Below are 20,362 nucleotides of genomic sequence, written 5' to 3' on the forward strand. Positions count from 1 at the left end.
GCCGCGAGTCAGTAGGGCTGATTATGTAAAGAAGCTGCGCAAATCCACTCCGAACTCTCTTACATGCCATACCATCTTTGCTAGCATCGAACGACTCTGTTGTTTGGTTTTGGTACCAAGGTATGGTTCAACGTAGAGCCGCGCCACCCCAGCATGCGAGCACATCTGACAAACGTGGCATCACGGCATGCGACACATGGCGTTCGGTATGGTAACGTCAAATCGCATGCTTAAAGCTAATGTACAACCAAGGTAATGACAGTAAAAACGCGAGTGAAGATAGCGACAACAACGCCGCGATCTGCCTAATTGCCCTGCTCGCCTCCCAGTAAACCCGCTAACCTCGAAACAAATCGGTTCAGCCATATCATTATCGTCCTTCGTAACGTTCGTTAAACGCTGCCAGACACCCACTAGCGAGCGTCGTACCGCCAGCAGTACTATCAGCCAACCATACTGCTTACTTCCGTCGTTGAACCAGCTCTTTTGCCGAAGCAGTCAGCGAGTACCCGTTGAACAGCCAGTCGTTCGAATGCCGTCCTTTCCATGGGTCGCTTCCGCTTGTGCTTCGCCGACCTGCAGCCTGTATGCTAGGTCTGTCACCCTGTACCGGTCCTGCGGTTGGTCGTGTCGGGCTGATAGGGCTTGTGGCGGAAGCATGCCTTTGTGAGTAAGGTGCTTGCTCGGGTGGCATGACCATGGGCGACTTGGAGCGTTTGCGAGACGTGGCTCCACGAGAGCGACTCCGTGAGCGACCGCGGATGCGTGCTGAAATGGCACCGAAGAAAGACGCCTCGGTTGGCGAAGCTGTTGCGCGAGCCGTGGGTGATGCTGGAGAATAGGGTGGAGATGTTTGACCCGACGACGACCGTGACTTTTGCGAATCGACAGTGTTTGTCCGGATTGGTGGCGGCATGGGCTGATTGTGGGAAGTCATGTTGATAGCCTCACAAATAGATCAAGAGATGTTTGTAGAGTCGTATTCGTCTCTACGTATGAGAGTAGCAGCGTATCGCAGGCGAAGATGACGAAGGATGACTGCAGAGGCCAGGTGTGAGGCTCAAAGGTCAGGCTGTCAGCACACTATATAATACCTACGCCGCAAAACATCCTCGTCATTTCCTTTCATGTGTGTCCTCAGCACATACTTGGCGCATATGGCAGCTCAATCAAGATGTCGGTGACTTGTTACAATCTCGCAACATGGCGTCCAATCAGACGCCTTAAACTTCAGGCGGGGCCTCCAGTTCGCCATGTTCCTCAGGTGAGCTCACCGACTCCCCACTTCGGAGCGAGCGTCTGAAGCCCCGCAGTGCACTGCAAAGCCAACGCATCCAGCCGAAGAGCCAGACCATCAGAGGCTCCGATGGCGATATAGGGCTAGCCGCAAGCCAATCAATGCAGATGATATGCCTCTGAACCATGATTTTGGGGTCACCGGTTTTGAGGGGTGCGAAGGCTTGTCCCCGCCAGAGTGGTTAGGTCGCGCTCGTTGGAGCTTGTCTGTGCAATCAATGTGCCAGTCAGTACTTCTCTATCCAGCACGCTGGTAACGTCGGAGTAGAGCGAGATCATCAATAGCTGTTACGCAATATTGCGTTGGACTGACACGGAGCTGCAAAGTCCCGCAGGAATCCGTGTGTCCTCCAGGACGGCAACGTACGTGTTATCAGTCCAGTATGCGAGCTGAATTGATATGCATGTCTCATGTCAAAAAACAAGCTCTCGAGTACCAAGCAATGGCTCTAGGCCTGTCCACTTTGATGGCCTGTGTTGCTACCTAATCAGCCACAAGTCAGAAGCGAGATGGTGCTTGATAACAAAGGCAGCACCCCGCATTGTGGTGTCGCGCCCAAGAGTTTAGCCAGCTCTAGGCCTGCAGCACAAACTTAGTGATAGCGGGTTGAGGGTACATTGTAGAGCACTTTCAGAATATCTCAATACCTAGGTAGAGTTTCAGATCCAAAACTATCAAAAAAAAAGTTGGTTCGCTACAGACATGTCGATCCAAAGGCGGATCTGGACTTTGAGAACGCAAAAAAAGTAGTCAACGTTGCAATCGTGAGAAGGAGCTGTGCATCCTCCGGGAGCTGTTATATGTTAGTGGTGTGTTGGTGATGTAGGATGTGGAACAGAACGTACTCGAACCCGGGCCAATTGCTTGGAAGGCAATTATCCTACCGTTGGACCAAGAATGCTTGATGGAAAATCGAGCAAATTTGATATCTATATTCCTAGCATCGTTGTCGGGACTCATGAGTGATGCGTCTCGACACGTCGAACATCGCAACGCTGGAAGTTGCAATTGAACCCCGCTCTCGCTTCGACCCAGCTTTCTCCATTTGCTAAACGCCCCACTTCATGCAACACCAATTCCCGCTCGCTAAGTCTTGCCTTCCAAGGTTGTCAATAGTTAGCTCCGTGTATCGTTCGGATTAGCAGCCGTTCTAAAGTCTGATGTGGTATCTTCGGAGGATACGACCAACAAGTGAACATCAACAACCAACGAGTCCCCACTTCTTAGCTCAACCACATTGGAACCAGCGGATATTCTATACACAGACACTAGGCAGTTTGATGCAAGACTTCTCATTAAATCCTACATACACATCTACTAACTCGATCATCCCCCTCTAGCTACCTCTCAATACATCTTTAACACAACGACATTATTTACAGAAGAACAGGAATTTACTGCGCAGCGCGGCGCTGGCTCATTCCACTACGCTTGGAGTAGCCAGTCTGGGTCTTGCCGTAGCCCTCAGCAGGGGCAGGGGTATACGCAGCAGGAACAGCAGGAGTAGCGGAAGGCTTGTCGCTCTCGCAAGGGGTGGAAGTGGCGCCAGCGGGGTATGCGTTCTCGTAGACAGGAGTGGAGGTGGGTTGGACGGGAGTCGAGGTCGACTGCACGGAGGAAGAGCAAGGAGTCGAGGAAGCCTGGCTGTAGACCTCAGTGCTGGTGGATGAAGACTTGGCTGGGCTGGGGGTAGCCTGGCTGTAGGCCGGGGCGCTGTAGACGGATGAGCTGGCGGGTGTGACGGATGCGGTGCTGCTCTCGCAAGGAGTAGAGCTGGCGCTCGCAGGGTAGTGCTCTACGGGAGTGGACGCAGGGTAAGGCTTGGTAGAGATGGTGGAGAGAGTCGACTTGACGTTCTCGCCGTAGCTGTTGTTGCCGTTGTATGAGGGCTTGGAGTACACAGCAGCGGGGGTGGAAGCGCTGTAGCTGGAGGACTTGGCAGGTGTGACAGAGGCGGAGCTGCTCTCGCAAGGGGTGGAGCTGGCGACGGCTGACGAACCGGTGCCATACGCAGGAGCAGAGCTGACGGCAGCGGGGGTAGAAGCGCTGTAGACGGACGATGAAGCAGGGGTAACGGAAGCAGTGCTGCTCTCGCAGGGGGTGGAGCTGGCCATCACTGATGAATCAGTGCCGTAAGCAGGGGTGGACTCCGGGTGTGGGTACTCCTTGGTGGAGACGGTGGCCATGGTAGACTTTCCGTTGTTGCCATAGGCGTTGCCGCCGTTGTAGGATGGCTTGGAGTAGACACCGGCGGGAGTGGAGGCTGGGTAAGACTCCTGAACCGAAGATGAGGAGTGGCCCTTAGCTGGACCGGCAGGGTAAGAGGGGTAGTTGTTCTCGCCCTCAGTAGGCTTCTTAGGGTAAGAAGGAGTGGAAGCTGGGTAGGCCTCGTGGACTGAAGACGAGTGTCCGTTCATGGGACCGGCGGGGTACGAGGGGTACTTGTTGTCACCCTCAGTAGGCTGCTTGGGAGTAGCAGATGGCTTGTTGTGGCCGTATGAGTTGTCGTGGGCGGGACCGGAGGCGGAGGTAGGGTAGGCCGCATGACCGCTGCTCTTCGCAGGTGCTGAGGTGGCCTCGTGCTTCTTGGTCTGCTCGTACTCGCAAGTGTAGGCCTGTCCCGGCTTGGTGATGGTGACAGTCTGAGCTTCATGGTGGTAAACACCTGCCTCGTAGTGCTTAGCGGTAGGGTATGCGACCTCGGTGTCGTGGTCGTAGACGGTGGTGGTGGGCTTCGCGACCTCGTAGTTGCCGGTGGTGGAGGCATAGATTGTGGTGTGCTTGATCACTGTCTCGGTGACAGTCTTGCCACCGTTGACCTTCGTCTCGTAGGCACCGTAAGCGGCGGTGATGTAGCCGGTCTGCTTGGCTTCGATGTACTGGCCTCCGTAGGTGCAGGTCTCGCCGGCCTTCGCAGTCTTGGTGGCCTCAGCTGGGTAAGTGACAGGATGGTCAACCGTGACGTCCTTGCTTGGGACAGTGTAGACACCGGGCTTCTCGTAAGTGGTGACCTCAGGCTTAGGAGTGCCGTAAGAGTACTCGTGGACGTACTCAGACCACTTTCCGCCCTTGTACTCCTTGACGTTGACGGGCTGCTTCTGCTCGCCCTCCTTGTAAAGACCGGAGCCGGCGTATCCGTGAAGTGCGTGAGGACCGAGTTGGTTGTATGGGACCGACTCGATCTTCTCGTACAGCTCGTACCAGCAGCCCTCAGTGCCGTTCTTGGAGGCAAGGCCGGTGGGCGCTGCGTAGCCGCTTGTTGCAGTAGCGGAGTGGGTGATGGTCTTCTTGGTGTGGTAGACGACAACGGGCTGCGCGGTCTTGGTGATCGTAGCGTAGTTGTTGTCGTAGTCCTTGATGACAGTCGATACGTAGGCATCCTCGTCCCACTTGGCGCAGTCCTTACCACCATAGGCGGGGGACACGCAGGTGGGGTAGGGCTGATGCTGAGTGGTCACGGTGACCGGCTGCTTGCCATAGCCTGGCACGATAGTCGTGTATCCGATGGGCTTTGCGGAGGTGCTCGGCTTGACGACGGAGCTAGACTCTGCTTGCGCACCGTATCCACCGTAGGCCTCGTGGGCAGCGGCAGTGGCAACGAAGATGAGTGCGTACTTCATGGTGATGGTGGGTGTTGTTAAAATTAGATATTAGATGTAATAAGATCGTGTATAACGAATGACTGGGGTGAGACAATATAAGAAAAAAGAGTGTAGGAAAGAGGTGTTGATGATTAGAGAGAAGATGTGGATGAATACATGAACTGCGAGACACCGTCGTCCATATATACTCACCCAGCGGGCAGATTGGTCTGAGAAACATGCGCCCCTGAGATACTGGGACGGTAGAGTCTGCCGCTCGCTTGCTTACTTGGTACCCTGAATCCGAGGGTGTTGAGCTCTAGAATGCGACACGTGCGCAATGCATGAGCATACCGTTCGGTAGAGGTCGACAAATGTACATACGAATACGAATTACAAGCTTCGGAGTTATACGGTACCATTTGGGCCGATCTATCGTGAGCTGCACGAAGTCTGGAAGGAAGGGCATTGTCAAGATCTTGAACGCAGTCATGCAGTAGTCTTCAAGTTGACACTTGTGAGACTCTGCCTTACTAGGAGTTCGCTCACCGAGTTTTCAAACGCACTTTTATGCATGCTGAACCCCTCAACGGCAGACCAGGAGGAGGAGTAAGGGTACTGTTTGAGTGGGCCTTCCCCGACTTGGCAGAAAGCTTGATACCCCGGCATACGCTGTCAAAGGTGAGCTTGTCTGTAGGCGTTTGAGGTAAGAATGGTAAATGTGCTTCGAGTATCCAATAAGATCCATGTGTCTATTTTAACACTTCATTCTAGACCTTGTGGCCATTGCGTGTCCAATAGCGTGGTTTTCGAAAAGATCCCGTCCTCTTGACGCACGTTCAGTTCGGCTGATCATTGACCGTCAGAGCGAAGCTCGTGTAAGTCGTCGAACAGTAGAGTCAGCTTGCGGAAGTAGAGTGGATCGGAATGTGAATTGTGAAGCAGACCTTGCGGCGAATGAGCCCATACACGCCTCTCGGGAGTATCTCATCTGTTTCTGTCTCCAGCATACCAGAGGCGGTTCATGAAACACATAGATATGCAGTACGCTGGTCTTGCATTCTGCCCGACTGTTCATGACCCAGACGTTCGTGGTGTTCGCCAAAGAACAGACCAATTCAGGGGCTGCGCCACATCTGATCGCGCACTAGCGCTTCCTCTTTGGTCGAAATAGCGCCCAACCATCCGTACACGGAGATATCAGACCAGCCACGCGAAGCTTTGAAGACGTTGTGAAGTGGGCCCTGAAGCACGTACTTGATCCACTACACTATGAAAGCTTCATAGACACGCAGATGCACGCTCAACGGGTCGACGCAGTTGTGCCAGTAGGATTGAGGTTGTGACCGAGACACGTTCGACGAAAGAAGCCTGGATGAAGGCCGCCAATGCAGAACACTGTATAGACGTCGCATATGTTCTCGGTGTTATTCTTGGTCAGCAAGAAAGTCTTTCCCATTTACCCTACCAATTCTCTCGCAGCTCCCAATCGGCCTCAACGGACTACATTGTCATTCAAGCTCGCTCCCCAAGCTCTCTTCGTATCCACCATGTCTAGCGTCAGCTCCGCCTATTGGGATTGCTGCACATCTTGACCGTGTAGCGAGTTGCGCGAGACTTGCAAGCCACCTGCGATCGACAATAAGAAACTATCAGCTACTGTATCTGACACCCTCGGAAGAGCCAAGGACCAAGGCAAAGTCAGTGTCGAACGTATCGCAATGGAGGAGCATGGTTATGTTCGAACCATCTAGGCAAGTCGTAAGGGTATCTGTGTTGACTGTTGGTGATCAGCATGCTGCAGACAAAGCGATTCCAGGCTCCATCAGCTGCGACCCGTTGGAGCGAGCGTTCGCTGCCCATCCACTCTTTCAGATATCCGACTCCACATGTCATATAGAGTCCTTTGATAATACGATCAACATGCTAAGAGAGGCTCGAGACGTCCTTGATCTTTTCCGCAAGCGCAACTAGAGACTCGGTGCTACCTGCTATCCCTTTTTTCTACCATATCGAGCCCGTCTCCCGAAGCTGAACGGGTAAGTCGATGCGACGGCTCAAGATCAATGAGTAAAGAATCATCAACCAAAGACGGTCAGCCCAGTGTGTGCTCTACCGGTTGTATCTCCTCGTTGCCGGCTCCGGAAGCAATTTTGACACGGAAAGAGACGCGACACATAGCTAAATGTTATTCGCTTTGATGGGCTTGGCGATGTTGACGTGCCATGAGGCTGGGGTTTCAGACGGTGTCTTGCAGTGTTTAGAGATCAGACACCATTAGCGGCTTGGCAGAACCGCTGCAGCAGGCAGTGAGCCGAACGTAGCCTTGACGCAATCAGTATCAGCACCTCCAAACGGTGCTCCCGCATTCACTGAACTTGCCACTGCCTGCAACATTGCCATGCAGAATTCCCGAGTTCCCGCTCAGCTGCTCAGCTTGCTTGTCGGGTGCTCTCCCGCTGTAGCCGTGTAGCTGCTACAGACCAACAACTACCAAAATCCGCATGTGCTCCATCATGATGTGTGCTCCTAGCCTCCAAGCCTACGCATACTCAATAGCTAAAGGCGTTGACATACGTACGCGTTTCATCTTGCAGTGGCGCCAGCATAAGCACTTAGCTGCATTAGCTGAAGGCGCAGTCGGCGAAACCTCCGCTAGGCGCAATTGGCATCATGTCAGGCGTCCACGAGTCTGCCCTGGCAGTAGCAGGCACCTTAACCATGACATCTCTCGAAATCGTCAAACTCCAAGATTCCATTTCAATCTCGAGATCCAAGATCGCCAACACGCGTTTCTTTCTTCAGCCACTTCCTCCTCATCGATGCATTCAGCCAATCCCATATGACGCTCTCCTCCCCTCTTAACCACAGTCGTCCCGCTTTTGCGCTACTCACCAACGCGCACTCACCATGAGCGAAAGCAGGCGCAGCTCCATATCCAGCGTATGGTCTGACGACAACCAAGCCCCGTGTTCGCGGTATTCCCTTCCAAGAGCCTCTTCTCGATTCTGGAAATACGCCACATTGCTTATTCTAAGCTTCGGTGCCATCTTCCTCTTCTCGACACGAACATCCGTCTCAAGCAGAATTCTACCAACACATGTTCCGCATCTTGGTTCCGTTCCTGCTTCGTCTGCACCCACGCTGTCATCACAATCTTCTCCACGCATCGGCAAAGTAACGGCCTCATTCGGTCCGGAAGATCCCGTCTACGAAGCCGCCATCGCTTCTCACCAAGTTCACAATGACCTCCACGGGTACCCCGAGTTCATACTCCGCGAACGCATGCTCCCCGGTCTTTGGTCCAAACACGCCTTCCTGCTCGCGATTCTTGGAGCTGAACTTGCTAAGCCAGCTGCGGAACGACTGGAGTGGCTTTTCTGGCATGATCGCGACACCGTCTTGATGAATCCTAATGTTCCGTTGCAAGTCTTCTTACCACCGGACCAAAAGATTAATCTGGTGGTGACGAATGATCGGCATGGTCTCAACAATGGTGTCTTCCTCATCAGAGTGAACGAATGGGCGATACGTTTCTTCTCGGCAGCGTTGAGCCTGAAGGAGTATAATCCAGATATACAGTTGAAGTATAGTGAGCAAAGTGCTATGGAAGAGACCATCAAGCGTGTACGTGACAGATCAGCTCCGCTCTACTCACTGCATCAACTAATCATCTTGCGATCAACAGCCATACTTCTCTTCCGCTGTTACCTACGTGCCCCAACGGTGGTTCAATGGCTTTCCGCCCAATCCAGACAAGCCTGGTAAACCATCACTAGCCCGTCCTGGATCTCTGCTCATTCACTTCGCCTCAAATCGAGACGGGAAGCGTCCGGAGAGGATGGCTTATTGGGGCGGTATAGCGCGGAGCAAAGAAAGTGAGTGGACGAGGCCGCTCAATCAGACGGGCTATCCGGCTGAGATAGAAGAGTATTGGGCGAGATTGGGTAAAGGAGAGGATATTCAGACTTTGTGTAAGGATATCGGAGGCAGGGTCTGGAGTTGACGATCTTTTCAGCGTTGGTCCCGTGGTTGTAATCTTCCACATGAGTAGATCGACAGGTCTTCTGATCCAAACGAACATCAAAAAAACAACAGGGTATAACCTCCCCCTTCCCGTACCGTCCTCCTGAACGCCTAACCAAAAACATCCGTTTACTCCTACTTGACACTCATTTCCAAACCCCCATCTCTGCCTTCGTTGACACGCATAATACTGCTCCGCATGGTCGACCTTGTGTTCTCCTTATCACTATCCCCACCTCTCTCCAGTCTCTCCCAGAGACCACCATTGCCCGGCGGTCCCGAACTGTAACTCTCCCTAACATCGACCGCAGAGTCTATTATACCTAGACCCTGCACCCGCGATCCCAGGTCTTCGATAACATCGTGGTGCCTCGCCTTCTTAGCTTTGTACAGGGTCTGCTCTACAGAGCCAGGGAGGTAGATGCGCTTGGCACCTAGGGTACGCTTAATATCTTCAAGAAGAACTTCCATGGGACAGATGTAAGCGATCTTGTTCTTTTGGCAAAAGGCAAGCACGTGGCCGACGACTTTGTGATGACCGTTTTGTACGACCCAGGCTCCGCTGTCGCCGCCGATGCCGAAGCCGCCAGCGACGTGCCACGAGCGGGAGAAGGATTTGCGGTGGTAGATGCGGACGGCGGACATAACGCTGCTGACCATGCCCGGTTGGAGGCCGGTGGTGCGGCCGAAGCAGTGTACGGACATGCCACCGAGGGTGGATGCGGGGGCTACGCCGTTGGGGTATTCGTCCTCTTCGGGGGTGTAAGTGCGGCGGTTGACTGGCTTCTCCAGCTTGGAGGCTATGGCGCGTTGTTCCGGCGTCATGGAGCCCAGGCAGAAGCGGCGACCTCCTTGGCAAACGTTATATGGCTGGAGGCGGTCTTCCCTGAGCTTGAGGAGCGCCCAGTCGATTTCGTGGAGGATGCCGTCGCGCTTCCACCGGCGGATGCCGGAAGAGGCGTGAACGTGGCCTAGTTCGTGCGAGGAGAGATGGTCGTCGTCGCGATCTTCTTCGCAGGGGAAGAAGTCAGCGCCCACGTCATCGATGGCTGGTTGTGTGATCTTTATCTCCTCGCCTTCGCCTGGCGAAATGCCGTCAATGTCGCCCATGGTTGCGTGTGAAATATGAGAATCTGCCATATCTGAAATGGGATTAGCGCTTGTAACTTGTGTGCAGTGTCGGATCGGCATACCCTCCGCAGAGTCATCGTCAGACTCAAGCTCACTGTCAGAGAAGTCGAACGAATCAAGGTCAGCGTCGTCTTCCTCGCTCTTTATGTCCTCATCGTCTGATAGTTCAAGATCCCACATTCCAGCGGGCTCATCCGATTCTAGATGAAGATCTGGTTGCGCACCCATACCCATTAACCAAGGGTTGCTCGCTGCGCTGGACAGCATCACATCGCTCGGAGAAGGGCTATCGGGCTCTTCGCCAACGTCGTCTTCGTCTTCGGACGGTATGTCGAGTAGGTGATGGACACTCATGCCCAATGGCTCATCGTCAACCAGAATGACCCCACCATAGGATACCGGAGGCAGATGTTCACCGTTGAAGGCTCCAATGGAAGCCCCGCATAGTGGGCGATCCTGATGGTAAGGGTTCATCACAGCCATGTCCGCATCGTATGAGTCGGTGTTCATCATGGATCGATGGGGTGGCCTAGTGCGGCGCGACGAACGGCTCATCTTGGACCGCCTGATCTTTCCCCTCCGGACCTTGAGGTCATATATATTCTCGTCGAAGCGGAAGCGACGGCTGAGAATGGCCTTGACCTTTGCCACACTAGTACAGGTAACAAACACAGTAGGCTTGGCTTTCTCTAGTACTTCTCCGATGGCGACGAGATCAATGCTAACAGTCTCTTCGGAATCCTTGAGCGCCCGTTCTATCAGACGCTCAAGGCGGGGCAACATGGATGAGTGCCACTCTTCCACGATCTCAGGTGTGAATTTGACTGGGAAGAGGCGAAGCTTCGGTCGAGGAGTCGGCTCTATGTCGGTCTCGATTTGTATAGACGAAGTGACGTAGCTCTCACTCGAATTTACCGTCCTACTCTGAATCTCTGGCTCAGGTGTTGGGTACCCAAGAGTAGCTTGCGGCCAGTGTCGCAGTCCGTCACTTACAAGGGCCGAGACGGTGGTGTTACTGCGTTTCTGCTTTGTCTGGCGCCAAGCCTTTTGGATGATGGTGATTTTGTCTTTGTAGTCTTGTAGCGTTGTGCATCCGTTAGAGGGGGCACGCGACTGTCGCCATGCACGCTGAATCGTTGAAGCGGCAGTCGCCACGCGCTCTCTATACAGCGAAGAGTTATCGCTTGGGTCTTGTGAATTTGGCGGGGTTGCAATGAGAGTGCCTGATTCATCTAGAGAATCTTTCTGCTCCCACTCCATCTCCGATGCTTCTTCTTTAGGGCTCATCATACGAAGACTTTCTGAGATGCTCTTCCGGATGGAGTGTTGCGAGCTCCGTGATGGATTACGAGCCAATGAAAGATCAGGTGACTTCTTCGAGAGAGATTTGGTCCTTTCCAAGGCTTGTGTACCCTTCTCCAATGCCCATCGCTTTGCGCTCCTATAGGATGGACTTGACTGGCCATCGGTGACGATCTGTGGCTGGCTCGCGCTCTTGCGCTTCAATGGAGATGCTTGCTGCATCGGTGTAGCACCCGGTCTCAATTCGCTCAAGTCAAACCCAGGTTCCGACTCATCCAACATGCAGCAGCGTTGCAGTCTGGTTAGGATGCGAGTGTAGACCTGCGGAACATCGATCGCATTGTCGCCCTTGACATCCGCTGCCCAGAAGCAGTCGCGCACAACCTGCATGTAGGCTGTTCCGCATTTTGAAGCGAGCCTGCGGATGTACACATCTTCTATCCGTTGCTTGAAGTCGCTCAGGGTGTACTTTTGCTTCCACAGGTCAAGTAGAGGCTGCCACAATCCTATTTCGAGTAGCACCAGCCCCAAGCCATAGAGATCGAAGTTGGCATTGTACTTTTGGTCTTGACTTCCAGTGAACTTGGGGTCCTCCGGATGCCGGTAGATGTTCAGTGTTGGTTTCGCCTTGTCGGTGTCGATGTCGAAGTCAGAGAATAGATCGAAGGAACATATTACAGGCGAACGCAGCGAGTATTGTAATGCTCTGCTATTCGCAGACTGCCTTTTGCTCTTCTTGAAGACCATAATGTTGCTGCTATTGACGTCTTGGTGGAGAAAATTGTCGCCGTGGATTTTGCTGAAGGTCAAGGCGAGCGTGAAAGCTAGACGAAAGCGGTCCTCAAGTGGCGGGGTGGCACTATTGGGGTTGTGCAAAGACTTGGAGCCCGTCTGCAATACACTGAGCAGCGTCACTGGCTTGAGCTCCTCGACTGGCTTGTGGGAATCGGTCGGCCCTGAGTAGACTGAGGTGGGCAGCTCGAAGACCAGGCCAAAGCGCGGCTGCTTTGGATCTTCGAAATAGCCAAGGCACTTGAGGGTCCCGTGGAAGGACTGGTTGTTGGAAAGCTTTGTCAGTATTGACAGAAGGCTCTCAAGGCGCTGGGTGGATGGAGAGACTCCAGTGAGACGGTAGGCGGGGTCGTAGCACGCGTAGTCGATCAAGACGCAGGTCTCTATGTTCCTGCTGCCATCCGTCTTCCAGGGGTTGGTGGAACTGTGGCGAGACCGCAGGCGGCCGATGACGCGAACAGAAGTAGTTCCAACGCTTTCGTATGGCGGAGGTTCTTCGTCAGTGAGGATGAGGTCCGCAGGGTCCAGCTTGGGTGGAAGATGAGATCTAGGGGTATGTGCATTCAGAGGGAAGGTAGCAGGATTGACGAGCGTCAGGTCAGAGGCGTTGTAGTCAGGCGACAAGAAGACGGGAGTCGATGTGCTGTGATGCGGTGTAGCTTTTCCTGGACTAATACCACGCTCATTGCTTCTCTGGACTCTGCGGTTCCGTGAGAGGTCATAGAGTATGTCGATGGAGGTGGTGAGGTCCTTGATGAGGTCCTCGTAACGTGACCTGTCGGCGGCCGCCCACGAGGGAAGGTCAGGCCGGCTCTTCTCTCCAGACATTGTCTTTCCCCCACCCGCAGCAGACATGCCCGGGTGCATCTGCTCGGCCTCGTCGAGGATTTCCTTGATGGTTCCGAGCACGCTTGTGACCGTCTCCGTCATGCCTGCCTCCTCGACGCTTTCGTCGATGTCGCCCTGCTTCCCCTTGGAGTTGTCGCTCCAGTCCACGCCCCATGTTATCAGCCGGTCCTTCTGTATCCGGAACTTGCGATGCAGTGCATGCGACTCGGGCGTGTCTTTGGCATCCTGCTCGACGACGGCATCGCATGTGGTTTTGGTGTCGGAGTAGAGCTGCGTCAGGCGTCGGGGTAGTCGACTGATGGTCTCCATGGCTGCGACTGCTCTATGCGTGTCGCAACGGGTGTTCTGACGCGCGAGGAGCGAGGATGAGGGCGTGTTAAGTGCGCGTGTGTAAATTCATGAAGGATGTCTGCAACGCGCCTGCCTGGAAGGTAGCCGTCATGGCGCAAGACCCGTGTTCAGCGTGACTGGGGTGCATTTTGGTGGTTGCCTACAGGCACCGCCTCAGCGCGCTGCCGTGGATGGGTGGGGGATGGCCGAAGCCGCCAATCACCTCGTCGTCATCTCCGCCTAAGCCTCCACTTGGCCGTCCTCGCAGCTTCGGTGCCAGCCCTCCATCACGAGGCATCTTTGGTAGCACATGTGGACGTAAGATTGTTGCTTGTGCGAAAATCGTGATACATGCTTTTATTGTACATTATTCTCACTCGGTGCCACCATTTTCCATGCTCTGCAACCGCATACTATGTACAGGCTTAGTCCTCAGTGAGATCACCATACTCCCACTGACCGCGGCGCTCCTCCTTGGCCACGTCCTGCTTCTTCTTCATGGCAGCCAGCACGTTGGCCGAGCGCTCCCACGGGCGCAGCTTCTTGGGTACCATCGCAAGACCTTCGCTAAGAATGTCGGCGTTGATGCTTTCAGTGCCGTCCTTGCTCTGGTCCGGGTTGTACAGTGTCACCCAAAGCATGCCATCCTTCTCGGTGGCCTCGACTCTTGCGACGAGCTCACGATCAGCTGTTTCTTGCGAGATGAAGCTGACGGCATCGGCAAGGTACTCGGAGTTGCCAGGGAGCTGGATGAACGCCAGTTGCGCCTCTACGGCCTGTGGCTTCAGCTTCGATGGCAGAAACTCGGCTTGTGAGAGAGGGCGAAGGCGAGACCAAGGGATTGTCTCGGAGTTACCGTAGTCGATGTAGACAACCTCGGCCTTCTTGTTCTCTCGGTCGTTGCGTCGAATGCGCGCACGGTACCACTGGTCGTCGGCAGTGAACTTGGCTGCTACAAACTCGCCCGCTTTGGGCGCGTCTGGCAGGCCACTGCTGTTCGCAGGGTTGAGGTGAAACTTGCTGAAGGCGCTCATGAGTGATGTCAGCGCTGATGTACCGCTGCCGATCTGTTGGAGACGGAGCCTTCCGTCGTCCTCGACGTGGGTGATCATAACATCGCGGTAGTCGGCCTTTCTTGATGATGCGGCATCGCCGTTGGTAGCTTCGGTAGCTACCGCTGCCTCGCCATCCTCTTCTTCTTGAGACGGGTCGTAGTCTTGCCACAGGTTCTTTCGTGCGTCCTTGGCTTTCTGCTCGGCTGCGAATAGTTCGTTTGCGTTTCCAGACTTCTCTGCTGAGTAGGCATGTACAGTAGCTAGACCTTCCTCAACCAGTGTCTTCGCAAAGTTCTCACGGTTAATGTACAGAGTGCCAATGAAGCCACCGACCTTGTCACAGTCCTCGACATCGATCTCGACGTCTCGCTGTTGGCAGCGGCGGTTCGCGAATTCATGGGCCTCCTTGCCGAAAGGTTCGCCCTTTTCGCTGTCGTTTCTCGCCGATCGAGGTGCGCGAATACCGGAGAGGACGAAGGTGAGCTTGGCGTTCTCGCGAGGTACCAGTACAGTGAAGCGCGAGCCAGACTTGACGAAATCGACAATGGCTGGTACCTTGCGTTGGCGCGAAAGCAGAGTGAGTTGGCGCTTGGCCTTCTCGAGCGACTCCGAGTAGTCGACGTACTGCTTGACAGAGGGCGACTTGTCTGACCAGAGACCCTTCTTCTCAGCTTGTGCGGTGGACTCGGCCAGCAGAAGATCGTCGTAGATGGGGCTCCTGTCGGCATCGTCTTGTCGGTGGCGGATGACGGATGCCATGCCGCTCTCTACAAGCATCAAACCAACGTTCTTGCCCTGGAAGGTGACGGTGCACATTTCGCGCTCATCGTAGCCCTCGGTCGCGGGTCGCTTTCCGTCTACGTGGAACTTGACGTGCTTGCCGATGAGCTTCTTGCGCAAGAACTCCTTGGCCTCGGCTACCCATGGCGATTGCTTGGGATCGGTAGGCTTGGGTTGGCGGACGCTGCTGAGGTTGATGCGCTTCTCCGCACCCGCCTTGTTCCGGATGAAAATGGTGTCTGCGCTCTGGACACGGCTAACGGTGGCTTCTTGCTCTCCAGCCTTGCTGATCTTGGGCGCAACATGTTCCTTGTATACACCCAGGCGGCCGTCCTTTGCTTGTTTCTCAGCGCCCCTAAGTATGCCCATCTTCTGGCCGAGGAGGGTGGTGTGGTGGTCGGTACATTTGGCCAAGCCGTTCTTGAGCAGGAAAGGTGTGATGCTGCCCTGGGTGGGATGCTTGACGTCTGCGACGATCTGGCCGTTCGGTGTTGTTCCCAGAACCTCGACGAGGACTCCTCGTTGTAACAGCCTTGTCTCGACAAATTGTTGAGCATCGTCACCAAACGGCTCGGCTGGCTGCACCTTCCCGTCGGAAGGATTTGTTCGCTGTGTTGCGGGGGCGCGGACACCGGCGAGGAGGACCATTGTTTGCACGTGCTCGGTGGGCGACAGGAGGAATCGCACGATGAGGCGGTCACCGGACAGGACCTTTTCGACAATCGAGTCGATGTCCTTGCCCTTGTTCTGCTCAACAAACTTCGTCGCATCGCTCAGCTCTGACGACGAGTTGATCCTGCCGCCAGTCTCCGCCCAGAGGCCCTTGGAGTCTGCCCTAGCGCGTGCCTCGTCTACTTGCAGTCGCTCGAGTAGGTTGGCAGCCTCATCCGAGTCTTCCTTGCGGCCGGCGTCGTCGCGCAGCTTCACCCAGCCCGCCGCGACGGCTTGTTGCGGCAATATCTCCTTGTTCGGTGTGACGATGAGGCCATATTCGCGGTTCGCGCCCGTCGGGATCTTGTAGAGGACTTGGAAGCGGACGACTTTGCCTACCAGCAGACGGCGGAGGTAGTCGCGTGACTCGAAGGCAAAGGGCTCGTCGCCCTCTCGTCGCAGTCTCGGCGCGGTGACAAAGGCTAAGCTCAGTGTGCGCTCTGCTTTTGGGTTGTTGATGTTGTGGAGAACGACGGTGTCGCCGGAAAGGACGCTCTTGACTTTGGCTTCGAAGAGGTTGCTCATGATGGACGTCGGATAGCTGCACAACGCGAGGGGAGCTGTTAGCTACTGTGTCCAGAGAGCTTCAGATGCAGGTGGGGCCTCGCAGCTGTTCCCTTGCACTTACCTGCAGGAGATGCCAAAATGGGGTCAATGTTCCAATTGGTGTTTATGGGAGACGCAATTGATGTGTGGAATGTATGCCAATTGCTATATGTGGATTGGGAAGCTACGTGTTGTTATGGCGGGCAAATCTCGCCGTTGCTCTCAGGGACCTTCGGTGTGGGGTTCTAGGCGAATCAAGCTAGACGTCACCACGGCCTTCCAGACTCCTTCACCACACTCGACTCTCAATACAGACACACGCGACAGTCGGTGCGACCATCGAGCTTCACGTGTCAACTGCTGATATAGTGCCATGTGTCCCGAATCGTGGTTCCCATCACAGCACACATGCTACGACAGGCCTTTTTGTAGGTTACGTTAGCTGTAACTCTTTCAGTATCTCTATTCAGGTGCATGTCTTCGTCACTGCGATCTTCGTTTTACACGACCATGAAGCTAGCTAGCTACCTTCAGATAGAAACTCGAAAGTGTCTCCAAATCTTTTTGACATGCGACAACGCCTAAGTGCCGCCCCTGCCAGGGGTTAGTGGACACCTCGACTACGCCGCCGACGTGCATTAGCTTGCATTTTGAGGAAAGACCCGTCCGCGCATCCCTCACATGTCTTTAGCCGCAAACTCCAATGCGGCAATTACATCCAGACTCGCTGGAAACAAAGCATCCTTCACGTCCATTACCAGCGGCGCAGCAACAACTTTTTGGCCCGTGCCAGTAGGATTCGTTAACAAGCCCAGACATTGAGCCTTACCAAATGTCGGCATGTATTGCTTTGAACGTGCGCGCGAACATCCAATTAAAGCAGAGGTCGAGCAGTCAACACCGACAGCAGACTTGCCTCTCGTTGGCACAGTCGTGGCTGAAGGAGGTAGATCACGGTATTTTGGGCAGAATGACAAAACTACGCTCCTTAATCAGGCAAGAGGATTGGAAACCATCTGTGAAACATGATACTGACAGAACACAGTTCCTCGATGTCAAGGACTTCCTCAACAAGATGGCTAGTGATGAGCAGTTGATGGCGTCTGCAAAGAAAGTCAAATTTCTTCAAAGCAAGTCAAAGGGAGATCCAATTCGGCCGCCTGAGCGCAAGCATGATTCTGGATGCTCGCCATCGTTACTAAAGCTATGGAAGTCCCTTCCACCAAAGCCGTACTGTGACAAGCTGGTCTCCATATACTTCCAATATTTTGAGCGTACCATGCGCGTTCTACACCGTCCCACTTTCATGCGTCAGTATGAAAGACTGTGGCTTGACAGCGGATCTGGGCTTGATTCCTCCTCTAGCATCCTCGCGCTGCTTACAAGCGTTATGACTAGGGCTTACTTGCTGGACGATACGGCCAAAACCGATGAAGGCGACAATTACAGAACCTATTTACGGGGTGCAGCTATCAACCACATTCAAGCATGGCTCGGGGAACTTGGACGAAAACAGCGGACGGAACTATCAACTCTTCAAGTCGAATTACTTGTGCTACTATCTGGTGGCGTTAGCCACTCTGACCCCGATAGAATTTGGAGCCGCAGCGGTGCCATAATGCGTTTAGCTATGACCATGGGTTTGCACATAGATCCTGCTAAGATAAAACATCTTTCGCCGTACCAGATGGAGATGCGAAAGCGGCTATGGGCGTCTGTTTTGGAAACGGAAGTACAAGTATCTATCATGACGGGTATGCCCTTGGTAATCCCAGAGCTCGGATCTTACTGTCCGGTACCGGCAAATCTGTATGACGAGGACTTTGACGAGTCTTCATCGAAGCTACCTCCTCCCCGCCCGCTTTGCGATCTGACAGACAGCCTCTACCAGATATATCTTGCTATGTCTCTTCCGCATCGAATCAGGGCTTCCTCGCTTGTACAGCGCTCGATCCCCAATGTCAACGAGGCGATTGAGATAGGGCGTGAGATACAAAGATCCTGGTGCTCTCTACCATTGACTCTCAGTCTGCAACACGGCCAGCCAACAACCGGCGATCGAGGTGGATTTCTGCATCGCATTCTCCTAGACTTTTATCTCCGACGATCGCTATTGTGCTTATACAGACCACTTCTCTTCGGCTATCAGGAAAATCAAGGTAACTTAGCCACCGCAGATACTTTATAAGATGTCTAGCTGACCTATAATCAGTACGTATTTCCTCAGTTATGACGCAGGCGATAAATCTTAGACGCAGAATTCGTCTAACGTTCTTTCAATAATTCGAGGTCTCCCGTCTTCGTCTAGAGTAACCTTCTGTGCTAACAGCTTGATAGCAAGAGGTCGCAGAGGCCTGGCTACAATGTGTCGATTCATCGGTGGCCATACTCTCTTATTCAAACTTCTATTACCCTCAAGCGCTTGAAGATACGTCACCGTCACAGGAGGATCTTTACTTCTGGTTGTGCAAAAAAGACACTTTGTGGTCTGCTCTCACAGTATGCCAACGCATCAAACATCTCCGCCAGGCCAGCTCAAATGGCCAGTATCTGGAGCAACAAATGTCCGGGCACGACGAACACATACTCGTCGCAAAGGTAGAGCAGACTATCAACTACCTCATCGCGAGATTGGGTCGTGGCAAAGCAGATGATCTCAAAGACATCATTTTCCTGTCGCTGGCGCTGAAATGCGTACAGTTACCTGAATCATCCCCAGGACGAATCTACGAACTACATTCCACCACCAGGAAAACGATGGCTGCTTGCATGGAGCAGCTGTTGCCTCCCAAAATTACCAACAGCGGTCATCAGCATGAAAGAAGCGACGCTGAGTCGCTAGCTAAGCGCATGAAATCGTCCTCAATACACCCCCCTCCAAGGATTACGCCTACGTGGCCTGTCAGTTCGAAGCAAAACCCCAACTCGCTTCCAGCAACTCATGGGCCAAGAGTCCGTGGAGAGAGCGCCGAGCAATACCTCAACGACTTTTCTGGGCTCGCCGCGGAGTTTGCCGATTGTCAGACTGATCTGTTTAGTCTCCACGCTGCTTTCGGTGGTGGCGTGGTGCAAGACTGGAATTGCGACCACCTCTGGCAGTGATGGCTACAATGCATTTTTCTGAGTTGCGCAACTGTGTTCCGCTGGAGGGGTCGTACATAAACGTGGTCGTTATAAATACGCCTGTTACCTATTTGAGGGTGGTGCAAGATAGGAAAAACAAAATTCATCTATCAGTCTGATATCCCCACGTTTCTTTTCCAAATAATGCATGGATGACGTTTCGTCATATACAAGCCCCACTCCTCCTCACAACTTACTCACTCAACCCCGGAACACTCCCCAACACACCCATGGTATGTTTCCAAACCCTGTCTCTCGTGTCACTCTGCCTCAGCTTGGCATAACTAACTTGCTTTTTCTCATCACCCCTCTGACCCACCGCATATGCACCTCCTCCCCTCTCCCGTGTACTACTAAACGCCACATCAGCCACCGTCTTCCCTTTCACATTTACGCCCCTCGCAGGATACCTGCCCATACCCAGAAACACCATGACCTCACCACACACCCTTGGACTCGTCATGTACCACGCCATCAACACCTTAGCCACGCGCCACAGCACGCGAAACCAAAGAGGGTTCACCTTACTAAGAAATGTTGGACCGTCAACCAACCCCGGATAAATATGTACAAAAGCAATCTTGCCAGCGTGTTCCTCAGCCAGGGCCTCGAATGTGAAGGTCTTCATGAAAGCGACGTGCGTGCGAACAGATGTAACGCTGTGCTTTTCTGGCGAAGGTGGGCCGATAGGTAGTGCAGATGGAGAGATGGAGTCTTCGATTGTGCCTGCGAAGACGGAGATGACGTGGGCGCCAGTGGGGTTCTGAGAGCGCAGAAGGAGGGGTGTTAGGGTGAGGATGAAGCGGATGCGGGAGTAGTATAGGAGGGAGACTTGGGTG

The 20,362-nt window shown here is 53.8% G+C and overlaps 3 protein-coding genes across 3 annotated transcripts; all 3 read right to left on the minus strand.

Annotated features, from left to right (window-relative positions):
* Window positions 1-2,691: 2,691 nt before the first annotated feature.
* J4E83_001564 (uncharacterized protein) lies at window positions 2,692-4,917 on the minus strand (the record flags this gene model as incomplete). Its single annotated transcript, XM_049328520.1, has 1 exon — window positions 2,692-4,917. One exon carries the CDS (start codon window positions 4,915-4,917, stop codon window positions 2,692-2,694), a length of 2,226 nt encoding a protein of 741 aa, XP_049193038.1.
* Window positions 4,918-9,039: 4,122 nt separating this feature from the next.
* On the minus strand, window positions 9,040-13,287 carry J4E83_001565 (uncharacterized protein; the record flags this gene model as incomplete). The annotated part of the gene is made up of 1 exon (XM_049328521.1): window positions 9,040-13,287. One exon carries the CDS (start codon window positions 13,285-13,287, stop codon window positions 9,040-9,042), a length of 4,248 nt encoding a protein of 1,415 aa, XP_049193039.1.
* A 446-nt stretch (window positions 13,288-13,733) lies between these two features.
* J4E83_001566 (uncharacterized protein) lies at window positions 13,734-16,379 on the minus strand (the record flags this gene model as incomplete). Its single annotated transcript, XM_049328522.1, has 1 exon — window positions 13,734-16,379. One exon carries the CDS (start codon window positions 16,377-16,379, stop codon window positions 13,734-13,736), a length of 2,646 nt encoding a protein of 881 aa, XP_049193040.1.
* Between the last annotated feature and the right edge of the window lie 3,983 nt (window positions 16,380-20,362).

Source organism: Alternaria metachromatica (genome assembly GCF_023757995.1).
Source record: "Alternaria metachromatica strain BMP 0045 chromosome Unknown scaffold_2, whole genome shotgun sequence".
NCBI classification, from domain to species: Eukaryota; Fungi; Ascomycota; class Dothideomycetes; order Pleosporales; family Pleosporaceae; genus Alternaria; species Alternaria metachromatica.